The sequence below is a fragment of the Branchiostoma belcheri genome, unplaced genomic scaffold, assembly GCF_001625305.1.
Source record: "Branchiostoma belcheri isolate BF01 breed outbred unplaced genomic scaffold, Haploidv18h27 scaffold5, whole genome shotgun sequence".
NCBI classification, from domain to species: Eukaryota; Metazoa; Chordata; class Leptocardii; order Amphioxiformes; family Branchiostomatidae; genus Branchiostoma; species Branchiostoma belcheri.
In genome coordinates, this window is record NW_017804131.1 from 6,830,638 (window position 1) to 6,846,210 (window position 15,573).

A 15,573-nucleotide genomic window follows, 5' to 3' on the forward strand; every position below is an offset into this window, starting at 1 on the left:
CCCTCCCCCCAGTGCACCAGCCCCTCCCCCCCGGTAAATATCGTACAGTCCCTAATATTAGGATTGACCAAGGACATTATAGTATAATGTCCTTGGGTTGACAAATATTATTTGTCAATTTATATTTAGTAGATATACGTGTAACGTGCCACAGACAGTTTAGTAATTAAGAATAAACTAAACTGAGTTAAAGATACACGCACCCCACAATCCAAGCGTTACTATCCATACAATTTACAAAACCGAAATGCTGTAACGATAACAAACAAAGGGACGGGTACTGACCTGAGTTAGAGCCTTTCGCACTACTTGAATTTGTAAATGCACAGGAAACAAAAAGTAGACTGACTGATCTTGCTACTTTGCAAAACCTATATGTACGCTACGTGAGCACAGTGCCTTGAAGAATGTACCAAAGTAACCGCAAACACGGGGTCAGCTACCTTTGGCGCCACTTGGCATACATGTACATGCCAAATCACAGCAGGCCAAATTTATTACTCTCCAAGCAGAGGTTGATGGTGGAAGATCGTTTGCTTTTTATATATGGCCCTTTTTTTGTCTCTACCACCACCGTGGCAACTAGGGTGGGGAAATGGTTACAGACTGGCCAATTTTATACTGTCTTACCCCCACCAAAAGATCTGCTTGGAGATTACAAATTTATGACTTTTCTCTCCTTCCCAACGTCGTACTTTGCCCAGCCTGCTGGTTTTGGCAGGCACCGTTAGGATATTGATATTGACTTAGTTCTGCGTGGTTTTAAAAATGCCGTTATATAATATGAGGAACATAAGGCCTAATTTAGTCAATATTGACCAGAGTAACATAAATTTGGCAATTATAGTGCAGTCCTCTAAGGTTGGCAAGTTCTTTATCCACCCCACCCCACAAACACTGATAAGGCCACACCAAGTAAATTTTATGGATGACGTCCTTTGGAGACCCTAAATCTAATGCGAGAGGGCGAAAAAAAAAACAAGAAGGGCCTAGATTAGAAATATACTAAGAGACAACAAATGTTAGGACACAAATTGAATGAGGTGACACAGTGTAACAAGCAAGAAGTCTTTTATACATCATCAAAACAGCAATAAATCAAGTGAAAAATTTTCTGTTATTGACAGGATGGTCCTGTCAATAGACACTTTCTTCGCGTTACGGGTTTCACGTCAATCTGACGATTTGCGACACTGTCTTGACTCTTTGGTCACACTTAGGCCATGTTGATTTGATTATATGGATGACATCCGCGCGCGCATGAATTTTCGGCCGTTTCAAAAAAAAAAAGTTTTCAACCATACTGTAAATCGTACAAAACAGTTGCAAAATGAGAAAAAATATACCGTAAGTTACAAAAAAAACATACCAATGTCGTAGAATGCCAAAATCAAACGAAAAAAGACGAAATTGTAAAGAAATGAACTTGAAGACTAGATTATTCGCCAAACCATATTCTGTCCCATTTGTTCAACCCTCATGACCACGTAGATTTCATAATGAAAACAACTTTTTTTTTTGCAAAACTTTTTTTTTATTCGCACGCGCGCATCAATTTTGGGGTTCCCAGAGGATGTCATCCATATAATCAAATCAACATGGCCTTACAGGAAGCGAAATTTCTTGGGTTTTTTTTCTAGGAAGAGGCCAAAATCAATGCGCGCGCGGACGTCATCCATAAAATTTACTTGGAGTGGCCTAAATGCAATGTCCCACTGTAAACCTTTCTCCTGACCCTAATGCCAGGGGCAGGTGTGTTTGCTTATGTGTATGGATAGCGTTCAGGACCAAGGACAGCTATGTCGATGAAGGTTAGAAATCCAAGTAATGAGATACACAAGGAAATTGTTACGATAAACTGGATAGATTTTTAAAACGGTCAGACCCTCACTCTACATTATTGAATCGACCAATCACGGCTAAGAAATCAAGATCTTTCCGCATTGAATAATGGCAATGATAATTCTGTCCTTTGGTCACAACCATTTATTTTCCCGAGCCGACGTTTCGATGACCGTCTGTCATCTTCATCAGGGCATCTTCATCTGGTTTACTATGCACTGACGCTTGATGTTACTTGGTGCATAGTGCACTAAATGTGTTACATGGTTGTGATCAAAGAATTCGAACTTTGCTATTCATTCGTGTACCAACCTGATGAAATTATTTACGGAGATAATTATGCCCGTATGGTGGCGCTTCTCTCTCAGTACACCGTTATCCATGGTGCTGTTATTATTGTGTTTCTTGTGACGTTTTTTTTTTTGTGAATCTATACAAAGCGTTTTGTAACTACTAAGTAATCGGCTTCTGTACGTTCCGTACCGTGTGGACTTTTCATTCGACATTGCATAGGTGATCAGGATAGCAATTTAACCTTTGACCCTTTCTAGAGCCGCCATTGTACAATCCCTGCCTGTATCGAACTCGAACTCCTGCTATTTGGAGCAAATTCTGTGCCATTTCACAAAATTCTACGAGAGAACCGTGATTCAATATTAACTCTGGGTAAGTACAGTAAATGTATTTATCATATTAGGCGTTGTTGGCTTTATTTTCGTGCATAACGTTATGTGTAAGCCGCCCTTGTTCTGTTACGTGTGTCCATGGGATTTTAACATGTGTCTTAAAAAATTGTAAAGGTGCAAAATCAAGGAGGTAAATTCCAGGGGGATACATGAGTTCTTTACAATTCTGTACAATGCAGATTACATAGGCATAGAACCTAAGTCAATGTACATGTCATAGAACCTAAGTCAATGTACATGTAGCACAATATAATTATGCATACAATTATGTATGTATTCGTTTATAGCGGTTATAATAACAATACCAAGGACATTTTGTCCTTGGTAATACGTAATAAAGAGGGGGGATGTATACTTTTTGCAAGGACATTATAATTCATATAGAGATAACATGTAATGTCCCTGCTTCTTGTGAAAAATTATTCATAATAGATAATGATAATACTTCTATCCAGTGCACTCTATGGCAGATCATTGCTTTACTAGCACATGTATTTATCTATGTATTGTCAATTCTTTGAATTTCTGTATACGTAGTAGTTCTATTAGGTGTACATGTGCTATATTTTTTAATAACATTGCTCTGCCTTACATGTATGTCACTTTTTTTTATTGTTATTTCAGTTAAGATGGAAGAACACAATAAAACATCCTGGAACAACGTAGCAGACAAATCACAGATGAGCCGTGACAGTCACGGTGAGGATGACACCAGGTATGGGTATATAGGAGCCAACTCTAGTCAGTTCTGTGACGTCATGGCTCAGATGATGTCAACAGGGCCACTAGGTCCCACTGAACAGATGACTCGTGTAGTGAACCCTGAAGTCACAGATCCCAGTGTGACTGGATCACAGGAGACAGGAGGGATCGTAACACAAGATCAGCTGGAATCCACAGATCATATGATATGCAGAATAACACAACAGTCAGATCCTGAAGACAGCCCAGTTCATGTACAAGTAACAGCCACAAACCAAGCCAACAGTGATGAGAATGAAACCCGGCAAATAGAAAGCCCAAACTCTGAAAGCCACGAATCATCTACACAAGTTTCCCAGACGACACAGCAGCAACCTGGACCATCAAACCAAGAAAAAGTAGATGTAGAGTCAGACTTAGCTAAATGCTCCATACCCTACAGAGGCACTCAACTTTTCATTTGTGATCTGTGTAGTTACATGTTTATTAGCGAGTGGGATCTCGCCCGCCACATCAAAACACACCCAGGTAAAAGTCCAGTGGTGAAGGCAGCACCCTTCCGCAAACCTTACAGTGCAAGGTATGCCAAAAGAAATGATGAATACACGAAGACTCAGGCTGGCGAGTTTATCTGCAAAGAGTGTGGCTTCAGCACTAATCTCCAAAAATTACTGATGAGACATGTAGCAAAGATCCACGATGTCAAGAACCCATACAAATGTGACCAGTGCACTTTTTCTTCAGTCAAGAAAAAGACGATGGACAGACATGTGCTAAGACATGTCAAGGAAGGCCCCTTTAAGTGCCGAGACTGTGCATTCAGCACGTCTGTCAAAGAAGACATGAAGAAGCACATCGAGAACCATATAAAGCAGTCAGGCACACCATACAAGTGCAAGCTGTGCCGTTTCTCTGCAGTTATGAGGAGGACAATGGAAAAGCACTATTCCATGAAACACCCCGAAGAAAACCCCACAGACACAGAAGAAGACATGGAGAAGCACATTGAGTCCCACATAAAGAAGTCAGGCCAACCATACAAGTGCAAGATGTGCCGATACTCTGCAGTTAAAAAGAAGACAATGGAAAAGCACTATTCCATGAAACACCCCGAAGAAAGCCCTATAGACACAGAAGCTCCTGAAGCTACAGAGTTTGGTAACTCAAGTAGCGAGGAAGAAACAGAAGATACAACAGAACAGAGTCTGAAATCAGAAACAAGTGAACAGGTGAATGCAAGTACACATGACAAGGAGAGCTTAGAGGATACTGTGGTTGAAAATTCTCAGGAAAGTCCATCTGCAAGCAAGGAGAGTTTCCCTGCCATGTCAGAGTCATCAAGTGAAGATGAGCTTCCTGATCCAGGCACTGATTCTGATGAAGACTATATTCCTGAAAAGTCTGATTTGAATGCAACAGAACAGAGTCATTTTGATGAAGATACTAGTATGGTTGACAATGTCCCTGACAAGGCTTTAGCTGATACTAGTGATACTGTGGACAAAAACTCTGACAGTCCCTCTGCCAGCAAGGATAGTTTTACTGCCATGCCAGACTTATCAAAGTGGAGAAGATGCTCACAGTGATTCTGATGAAGACTTTGTTCCTGACCAGTCTGAATTGAACGCAGCAGAAAGTCATCTAGATGAAGATGCAGTCCAAAATGTCCCTGACAAGACTTTGGCATTTAAGGAGTGTGACTTTGTCACAGACAGCAAGAGAAAGCTACCATCACATAGGAAAAGACATCTAGAGAGCTCGAGGGTGTACAAATGTAAGGAGTGTGAATACGCTACAACATACAGTTCTAGCCTACGCGTACACATGTTCAAGCACACTGGAAAGTACCCTTTTGAGTGCAAGGAGTGTGGGTACAAGACAGGAAAGAGGAATGAAATGGTAATACATTCCAGAGTTCATACCGGAGAGAAGCCCTTTAAGTGTGACCAGTGTGATTTCTGTGCGGCACAAAGCAGTACCTTAACGCAGCACAAGAAGACACACGGCACAGAGAAAGCACCTCCAGCGAAGTTGTTCAACTGTACAGAGTGCGAGTATTGTACCGTACGCAGGGCCGACCTCCGCCAACACATGTTCAAGCACACCGGAAAGTACCCCTTTGAGTGTAAGGAGTGTGGGTACAAGACAGGAAAGAGGAATGCAATGGTAAAACACTCTAGGATTCACACCGGCGAGAAGCCCTTTAAGTGTGATCAGTGTGATTTCTCCGCAGCCCAAAGCAGTGCCTTAAAAGATCACAAGATGAGACACAGTGGGGAGAAGCCATTCATGTGTGACGTTTGTGGTTTACGGTTTGTCACCAGGGCTAGCCTCAGGAACCACATGTGGAGACATTCGGACCACCCCGAAACCAGGAAGAGGCCGCATAAGTGTGACAAGTGCGAGTACGCAACAGCGTATAGGACACACCTGGTCAAACACGTGGCACGCCACCACACCGGAGAGAAGCCCCACATGTGTGAGTACTGTGGGTACAGGACTGTGGATGTATCCAATCTTGCCACACACAGGAAAACTCACACCGGAGACAGGCGGTTCAGGTGTGATCTCTGCGACTACCGGTCAGTGGAAAAGAAGAAGCTGCAACAGCACATGCTGTCGAAACACACCGGTGAGAAACCGTACATGTGCACTTTTTGTGACTTCAGAACCGTGTACAAGCCCAGCCTACTGACCCACATAAAAACTCACACTAGGGAGAAACCTTACAAGTGTGACCACTGTGACTTCCGAGCAGCAAGGAAATATAGTCTCAAGTCCCACATGGTTCAGCATACCGGTGAGAAACCCCACATCTGTCCTGACTGTGGACACCAAACAGCTCATAGATCCAACCTCCTTTCTCATATGAGGAAAATGCATAAAAAGGATAAGCCAGAGGTTTCCCCTGAAACACACACCAGTGAGAAACCTTACAAGTGTGACCACTGTGACTACCGAGCAGCCAGAAAATATAGTCTGAAGTCACACATGGTTCAGCATACCGGTGAGAAACCCCACATCTGTCCTGACTGTGAACTCAGAACAGCTCATAGATCCAACCTCCTTTCTCATATGAGGAAAGTGCATAAGAAGGACATGCTAGAGGTTTCCCCTGAGTTCCCAAACATGATAACACTCCTGTTACCCTCAGGGACTGGAGCTGAGGAACTGTAGTGTAGCATACTGTACACCTACTGTATAATGTGAATCATTATGTGAAGTGTAAACATAGCTATACATATACATACATTTATATATAAAAGTTATGTGTATATGATACAACAAGGATTATTATTATTTTTTTTTAACGGTGTTACTCAATCAGTCAATGCAAGGCCAATTATTTTTGGCCACTTCTAGGCATAGAGCTAGGGGTACTTAAGTGAGTATAATGTAGTTATGTCAGGAGATGGCGGTGGACCTTTGTTTTGAAGCTTTGTGGATTGTAGTCGGATGGAAAGCATCTGTTTGGAAGAGAGTTCCGAATATATTGTGGAAAAGTTGTCCTTTACACTGTAAAAATTCAAATGACTGGTTTACACTGTACACTAGTGTACAGATATGTACATCCTTTAATTGCAGTACTATTTGAATAGTCTTAATAGAACCTTTGACGCTTGGCTTGACCCTTGTACTGATTTGTGGTCACAGCTTTGTGTTGTTGTTTTTTCGGGGGGGGGGGGGGCTAATACCACTATATTCAGGTAATTATTGTGGGTCAATTTTTCTGCAACCAAGAGACTACATAAGCAAGTAGTGGTGCATACCTAAACCCACATTTAGGTTCAGGTCCGGATTCAAGTCCAGAGGTTTAGGTTCAGTTCCGGACTTGTAAGTCCGTACCTAAACCCATGGCATATACAAAATTGTATGTTAGCAACCTTGCTATGTTGTCTGGGTGAAACTTTGGCCACATAACATGGAGGCCAGTACTTGACGATGCCCAATGGCAATGTTTTCTTGATTTTGCAGCAAAGATTTTGCAATCTACGGAAGGTTTTAGGTGGTTTGGAAAGAAAAGGGGTATGTGAAATGGTCTTGAGTTTTATGGTAATAAGTCCGGACTCGGTTCTTGACTTTAAGGTTTTTTTGGACTTGAACCTAAACATTCTTACAAGTCCGGATCCAAGTCCAGTGAACCGGTATGCAGCACTATAGGCAAGGAATCCTTACTTTGTTTTCCAAGTTGATTGTGAATCCAGTATTCAAAAGAAATCATACAGCAGTCATATCTTAGTCTTTATTGGAATTACATCTGCCATATCCTATGTGACTCATAATGAAATCACAATAAAATAAACTTTGAAAGCTGAAATCCCTCGCATTTATGATTAACCCTATTGTTTACACTGCTTATACAAATATTGTTTGAAACATACATTGATATCTTATTATTACACATGTTAAACAGTTTTATGCATTTCAGCCAGCATCAGTACAAGTTACATTGCATCTGAGGTAAATTGAAACTGGGCCAATAAGCAAAACAAGGTAAACACTGTAAATAGACTATACTTTGAATCTTAGTGACTATAAAACAGTTATGTTGATAGGTGTTGGTATGTGTGAGATGAAGAAATTCAGTTTTGTTCATCTAACTTTTGCATCTCACCATTACAATTATTTGACTGTACATGTTCAATATTATCAACGTGTAAAAGATTGGTTAGCTATACAAATTTTTCATAGTACTAACATACATAACTTACATTTTAGCAAAGGTGATATAATTGGTAACCACGTACTGCTGTTTGACTATACCATATTTTGAATGCCATCTAGACTTACGCAAAATAAAAAGGTTTCAAATCTGACAGAGAATATCTATGTATTACTGAAGTTCATATTTTGTACTTCATTTTTAATATTTCAATACAACATTCATTCATACAACCTTCATAGGAATGAAGAGTCATGTAGATGTCTGTGAAAATTTTAAGTGGACAGTGTCTATTATATTATAGCATTGTGTTGATCTATAAGTCACACATCATACTCAAGTACCTTACGCAGTTGTTTGTGTTTGCTGATAAAATATAAAGGCACCAAACTAGTACCAGGTACATACATACATGTACATACACCATTTGATGCACATATCCTATTTGAGGCAAAGGGAGACCATGTAAAGTTGAAACCCTCCGCGGATGTATATTCCGACGGGGGGCGACACACACTTCCAGGTACCTTTGACTCATTACATGAATCACGTGATCGTATAGTCACGTGTCTGTAGTAGTGGGTCATCTATCCTGAGGAAGGCCGAAAATCGGGGAGGGGATGATTTTTTTTGTTGAAAGGTCGGATTTATTTCATGGTAGTCCCTGAATTTTAGTAAGGCACGGGGTTGTCGTAGTTTCCGGTCATCCTAAGTCTGCACGGCAGCATCTCAGCGTACACGGAGTAGTGGATGATCAACGTGTGCAGGTCCGGGAAAGACTTTCCAAACCCCTGCAACAGTCAAAAAGGGGGAAAATCACGGTGAACATTTACTGAAGACAACACGTCTTCAAACAATTGTTCACTGTGATATGCGACGGTCAAAGAGAAGAAAAATCATGGTGAACATTTGCTTAGGACAACATGACATAACAATTTTGCACTATGATATGCTGTCTTATGACAAAACAGAAAAACTTGTGGTTGTCGCTGTCATCAAATAAGTTTTCTTTTAGATCGCCTGTGTTGTTTCAGAAGTAAAGGCTACAAAGCTGAAAATCGTACACAGCCCAGCATACTTACAAACCACTGCGACTGTTACACTCGAAATATGAAAGATTTATACATATAAAATATACTGTAGTTTGTTTTAGAAGGTTAGCACACGTACCATGATAGTGTATCCTTTGTCAGTTTTCCCGATCAGGTAGTTACTGATACCGGACATTGTTCTCAGCGACAGCGCGTAACATCCCGGGTTGCTGCCGCTCTCTCGGACCATGAAGGCACCGGCACATTGTCTCTCCAGCTCCGCCATGGCCATCTCCCTGCACAAGAACAACTCTGTGTAAATTGTGTGTTGGATTCAAGATGGATTTATTGTTTTTTCGCAGTTAAAAACAACTGAATTGTAAACCAATTTACAAACCATTGGTATATTAAAACTAAATGTTTGCAATCAATATAGGCGCACGATTAACAAACCAATAAAAATACATGTTTCATACATTATGAATTTCCCGGACAACATTTGATACAGAACACTGTACTACATTAAAAAAGACAACAGTCAGGGGTTCAGTCCATAGTTATTGAGGAGCTGACCATAAACGGTATAGGTGAGTTCTTATATCTATTCGTTCTTGCTCTCGGACAGTCTAGCATCTCGCTGTTTCTAGTACTACGGCCAGTTGGAATAAAGTTCAACGTTTTACTATGATTACTACCAACACAGATGAACTTTCATGATAACTTTCCAAGTTATCTTTTTATCTTGTTTTCGAATCAGCAAATTTAATTCTCAGTTCAGAAAAATGTGCTTTTATTATCAGACCAATTACATTAATTTCAATGATAACAATGTGTTTTTTAAACAAAAGTATCGCTTGAATATTTTTCCTTCTCGCTTATCCTTAGAATGTAGTTACCTTACCATACGGCGTATAACGCCATAAAACATGAAAGTAATGTTATGTATTTCTTGATCTTTCTGGCAACAAGAACTGATCACACATATAAATAATCAGCATTAATATTATATCTTGCTAATCTACATGTACAAGTTTATTTCTGATACCTTGGCACGTTGCCCTTGTACCACAGAGCACCACGGTAGTCCTGGTTATTCATCATCCCATTGGTGTTCATGGTCCCTTTCTGATTGGCTACCACGTTCATACAAGTATCCAATGGCGGAGGGGCTGACGGCATCACGTGACAACTGGCCATCCCCTGATTGGTCGGCTTGTGTAGGCGTGGCTTCGGCACAGGCTTTGGGGAAGAGTGGTTGGTTTCGAATTGTTGAATCCTAATATGGACATGACCGTTTTTCGGAATGGATTCCTGGAACAGCCATATGGTAGGAGCGAAATGTCAGTGGTTAAGTCACACAAGCACTGCGGTAGCATTAGGTACAGGTTAGGAAGTCAAAACTACCTACTTGTCTACGCAATCTTGGGCAGTTGGTATTGTAGTTTTATGGATGACATCCACGCGCGCATTGATTTTCACCTGTCGCCCTCAAAAAAAAAAAAAAAGATCACCTCCACGGAGGCTCTGGCCTCGCTCTAGGCATGGGTAGTCCATGGTACTACGGTCAACGACAAAACGGAGCCGAGCACCCAGGCTATCGAATTCAAAGCTCCACACGACTCAAGAACTCAGTACATATTAAGTACAGTAACTTTACCGATTCATAAATGCCGCAAAAAGCCAGCATGTGCCGGCTTGTCGTATACGTCGCTAAGTACTGTCACAATACCAGCTTTGTATTCCTGTGGTTTAGTAGCATTTTTATTTTTGGCCGGAATTTTTTTTTATTCGCCCGCGCGCACTAGTTTGGGGGTCTTCAGAGGATGTCATCCATAAATTAAATCGGTGTGGCCTAAGTTGGTTGATGGATAACGTTATTGGTCCGGTGGCCACACCTGCAAGCATACAGTATATTACGAGAGGTTAAACGTCAATAAGCATTAAATGATCCAAATTGCTAAAATCTTAATAAACTTCGGGTGTTTCTGCCATTGTTTCAAATAAATGCTCTTTATCCGCACGGGCAAGGACATTGCAAATAAATCCATACGACGTATAATAGAAGCTGGAATGAGCTAGAAATTACAGTAGCGGTTTAGTAACTGATAACCAAGTCCTGTCACGTGAAATATTTTGCTAATGGCTAGATATTTGTTGCCTAGTATAAACCTTTTTAACCCCCTTGGAATTGTAGTGAAGAAGGTCAATATAAGGATGGATACAGAAAACAAAAAAAAATCAAGTGAACTAGAGAAGTAACATTTGCAAAGCAAATGCATAATGTTTACCTTCGGACATGGTATGCTCTGTTAATTCTTACTCAAACACATTCACATACATGTACTACTAGTATATGGTGACAGGAGCAGAGCAAGACCATGAAATTGCAACATTATGTAACCCAAAACCAGTCACTATGGTGACAGACGTCAACAAATCATGTCATTGGTCAGGTCATATGTCACTGTTTGAAGAAGAAGAAGAGGAAGAAATGGAGCAAAAACAATATGATTTCCTTCGGTAAACATAATTATAAGATTGAAAGTATACACATATTTACCGAGACTTGTATCTCGCCGAATGTAGGTGAAATGGTGGCCACTGGTGACGTGGTGCGGGGAGGGCTCGGCGCTCGGCGTTTGGTCCGGCCAAACTGGATAATAAAAAAAAAAGAAATAAATGAATGAATGAATATCTAAAAAGATAGCAAAATCGTCATTTGTTAGAGGTAAAAAGTGAATACCTATGACACAAACAAATGTACTTTTACTGCGCCCAAAGTTTTGCAAAATATTGACATTGATGTGACGTGTTTTTTCATCGCTTTATCTATCTGTCATGACGATAGCTCCACGTTGTGTTGAGTACACACACGTAGCTAAATAACATTTTTAAAAACTTATTTTTATTTCTATTTATCTATTCATGCGAATTTTCCACATAGTTGTTTCTAATTGCTGGAGAACATATTTTCAAGGCCACCATACTGATTTGGTCAAAGTTGCGAATGTTATCTTCCATTAGTTCAAACAGTAATAGAATGACTCCCTAAAGTGAATTTAAAACGACAAGCTGCCCACCCAGTTGCGTTTGGTTGGTTCCTGTTCCTTGGTGGCTTTCTTGTTGACGCTGTATCTGGAGTGGATGAACCGCCCCTCGAACTCCTGCTGCCGCTCGAACACCAGCTGGTTAAAGCTCTCCTGTTTCCCGGCTTCGCTCTGTTGGCTGAACGCCACCTTGAAGGCTTCACCGATGATGACGTTCAACTCTTCAGCCTAGGACATGATGTGTTCGAAAATGGGTTAGGAAATCTGTCATCGACTCTTCAGCCTAGGACGTGATGTGTTCGAAAATGGGTTAGGAAATCTGTCATCGACTCTTCAGCCTAGGACATGATGTGTTCGAAAATGGGTTAGGAAATCTGTCATCGACTCTTCAGCCTAGGACTAGCCTGGGTACCATCCGGATTTTCGCTACGCAACGCTCGAAAAAATCACGCGTTGCGTAGCGAAAATCCGGATGGTACCCAGGCTAGCCTAGGACATGATGTGTTCGAAAATGGGTTAGGAAATCTGACCGAACTTTAAACAACCTACATGGGCCAGAGTTTTTTCTTAATCCGGCACGCTGCTTTTAAGGATTGTAAGGAATATGATTCACGGTTAAGTATGATTAAAAAGACAAAACGTCAAGGTGAATGGCACTAAAATGCTCAGGTTATGGTTAAAGCATGAAACTTTGCAACATGTTCTATACATCATTAGGAACAATTTGCTCCATTGTTCCCGTCCATTCTACCCACAAGTATTCAACTAGATTTGCTAATTCTTGCAGTTTCAAACTACCTAAACAAAAACAAACAGCAAAAAGCGAACATTTCTTTACCGCGCCATTAATCTATGGAACACCCTGCCACCCAGTATAAAAAAACTGACCAGTCCACATCAATTCAAAAAGGCCATACACCAGTTGTACATGAGCTAAGTTGCATATATTAAGTTAAGTTATGATCGTTTTGTTAACCTGTATATAATTTGTGATGATTATGTATGTTTATTCTCTTTTATTTTGTTGTCAGTATGTTTATATGTTTTGAACCCTGGTAGACTAGTCGTCTAGACTAAAGGGTATCGAAATAAACAAATAAACGAATTTCTTGGTGGTGGTGGTGGGGGGGGGGGGCAATGCGAAGAGTCCTCTACAAAGCAACTGTTTCTACGTAACCTGTTTTCCTTAGCTACTAGTACCCTGCTATGTATATAGTGTATAACCTCCAGTGCTCTGAAAAGGATTTTCAATTGTGAGTGTACCTCTTTCTGTGCCCTGGTGATGAAGACGTGGCAATACTGGTCGTTGAAGAGCTGTCCGGGGTTCCTGGCCACGAAAGCGAACTGCCGCTCCTCGGGATAACACGTGCAGTAGGAGATCCGCTTCAGACTGTGGTCCATGTGAACAGTCTGAGTATGGTGGGAGAAAAAAACATGCATCAATCGACATTTTAGATCAGTAATCGACTGTTCAATCGACATGAGTTATGGATAACGATTCTGATTTGTTTATATCGGTCTTTGTTTGTATCTGTATCTTTGATTTTATTGTATTTTGTACTGGGCCCTATTGAAAATCGAAAATTGAACTAGACCACCCAGGTGTCAGAAGATTAAATAAATAAAAAATAAATAAGTAACAAATATGCGCTACTTGTCAACAATGCATGAATGGTGCGGTCATGACTTATGATAACGGAAGACACATCATGAATTTGACACCCAAAAAAAGCTTGGCACGTGAACGAAGCAACGGAAATTGGAAACATCTTTTGGAATATGGGGCACGTTTTGGAACACGGCAATTTTTTGGGCACGCTCTGAAATGGGGCACGTTTTGGAATGGAGCACATTTTGGAATGGAGGACGTTTTTGGAATGGAGCACGTTTTGTAATGGAGCACGTTTTTTAATGGGGGCACGTTTTGGAATGAATGGGACACGTTTTGGAATGAATGGGGCACGTTTTGGAATGAATGGGGCACGTTTTGGAATGTAGCCGCAAGTCTACCACAATAATCCTACCTTTCCATCAGGACTGCACACCTTCACTCCGGACAGAGTCAGCACCAGTAACACAGGCTGGGTCTTCTCAACTTGCTGAAAGGACAAACACAGAGGTAAACAACCATATCCCTTATTGGCACAAACAACAACAACAAACATTAACAAAAATCTTCCCCCTTTTGGGTATCTGATACAATAATGATATGTCCAAATGTTATCTATGAAATAAACCTCTTGACTCAAGTATCGATTGTTCAAATAAGTTTTAAACTTGACCGCAACACCACATTGTCTTTGTACAAATGTCCAAACGTAAATAAAAAAAAAACTGTTGTCTCAGGAAAATTATTAAATCCCAGCACATTAATACAATACCATTTATTAGTTTTAAACGTCTGTTTTTATATTTCTCTTTCAGTAAAAACGAACCATACGTCTGCATGAAAGTTCATCTGAGTTGGTAAATTACATTATGAAAAACTTAAACTTTTCTCCAACTCAAAATTTGACTCACCAGAAATTTTCGACTGAATCACTCAGTCTTCCTCAGCTATCTGACCCAAATGCTGTGGACACGTGATTTTTTCCACGTGTGACGTCAGCAAAGGGTCAAAGGTTGTCTGAAGTCGATATCGCCCCCGTCCCGGTTGGGCGATGGTTGAACTTCAACCATCGTTTTCCCACGTCACACGTGGGAAAAATCACGTGTCCACAGCATGTGGGTCAGATAGCTGAGGAAGACTGAGTGATTCAGTCGAAAATTTCTGGTGAGTCAAATTTTGAGTTGGAGAAAAGTTTAAGTTTTTCAGAACCATACATCTGCTTGGAGTTTAATGAAAAACAACTCCCCATACGCCCTACGCGACCAGAATGAAGGAAATCGGCCCTTCCTAAGATGTGTGTACTCAGACATGACTTCACACTACCCACAGTCTTTCACATGTGGACAGAGGAAATAAACACACTGGTGCCCTGACCCGTGCGACCCCGGGCTTCAATACTTCCTTTTTCCCGCCCAGCTCGCCCTGTCATCATATCTACATGTACCCAATGTTCCATTCTACTGAAGCAGTCACCCTGTGTGTAAGATCTGACTAGGGTGAAGACTGCATGCACTGCAAGATCAACAGCTGCGTACCAAATGGTGCATGTTGTGAGAGGGCAAGTCCACTTTAACTTTAGAAGGGGTAATCTTCTATAAAATACACATATAAATCCCATGCTTGTATAGAAGATTACACTGAAAATCCTATTCCTTATAAAAAAAACTCGAATGCAGAAGGCAAGAATAAGAGATATACTTCTTTTACGATTTAAATTTCACATTAGATTGTATCATACTGTATAGTAAATGTTTAAATTGATTGATCAAGCGATAGGTCTATTTTTGATTGTTAGAATGGTTGGTTGATAGATGACTATATGAATAAGAATACATATTCATTAAAAGGTAAAATTATCGTTAAAAGTCGGAGAAATTCGAAAATTGACCTGGCTATAAGAATGGCGTAAGGCCACACCGACTTAATTTTATGGATGACATCCGCGCGCGCATTGATTTTCGCCTGTTCTCAAAAAAAAAAAAAAAAAAAAAAA

General features: G+C 40.6%; 2 protein-coding genes across 3 annotated transcripts in view; one reads left to right on the top strand and one right to left on the bottom strand.

The window, feature by feature from the left end:
- The first annotated feature begins 2,432 nt into the window (after nt 1–2,432).
- Nucleotides 2,433–6,602, top strand: LOC109480107 (zinc finger protein 91-like). The gene is made up of 3 exons (XM_019782263.1): nt 2,433–2,508; nt 3,153–4,676; nt 4,882–6,602. Exons 2-3 carry the CDS (start codon nt 3,158–3,160, stop codon nt 6,405–6,407), a joined length of 3,045 nt encoding a protein of 1,014 aa, XP_019637822.1. The 5' UTR covers nt 2,433–2,508; nt 3,153–3,157; the 3' UTR covers nt 6,408–6,602.
- Nucleotides 6,603–8,514: 1,912 nt separating this feature from the next.
- The window catches only part of LOC109480037 (SH2 domain-containing protein 5-like), a 10,403-nt gene continuing 3,344 nt past the window's right edge, over nt 8,515–15,573 (bottom strand). The window contains exons 3-9 of one of the 2 annotated variants that reach the window (XM_019782182.1): nt 13,996–14,070; nt 13,235–13,381; nt 12,005–12,199; nt 11,485–11,577; nt 9,970–10,163; nt 9,064–9,220; nt 8,515–8,684 (exon numbers count right to left, since the gene is read on the bottom strand). In XM_019782182.1, coding sequence (XP_019637741.1) covers nt 8,565–8,684; nt 9,064–9,220; nt 9,970–10,163; nt 11,485–11,577; nt 12,005–12,199; nt 13,235–13,381; nt 13,996–14,070 — 981 coding nt within the window. In that variant the 3' untranslated portion in view covers nt 8,515–8,564. Of the gene's footprint in view, nt 8,685–9,063; nt 9,221–9,969; nt 10,236–11,484; nt 11,578–12,004; nt 12,200–13,234; nt 13,382–13,995; nt 14,071–15,573 lie in introns of both variants that reach the window. The other variant, XM_019782181.1, reaches the window with a different exon arrangement.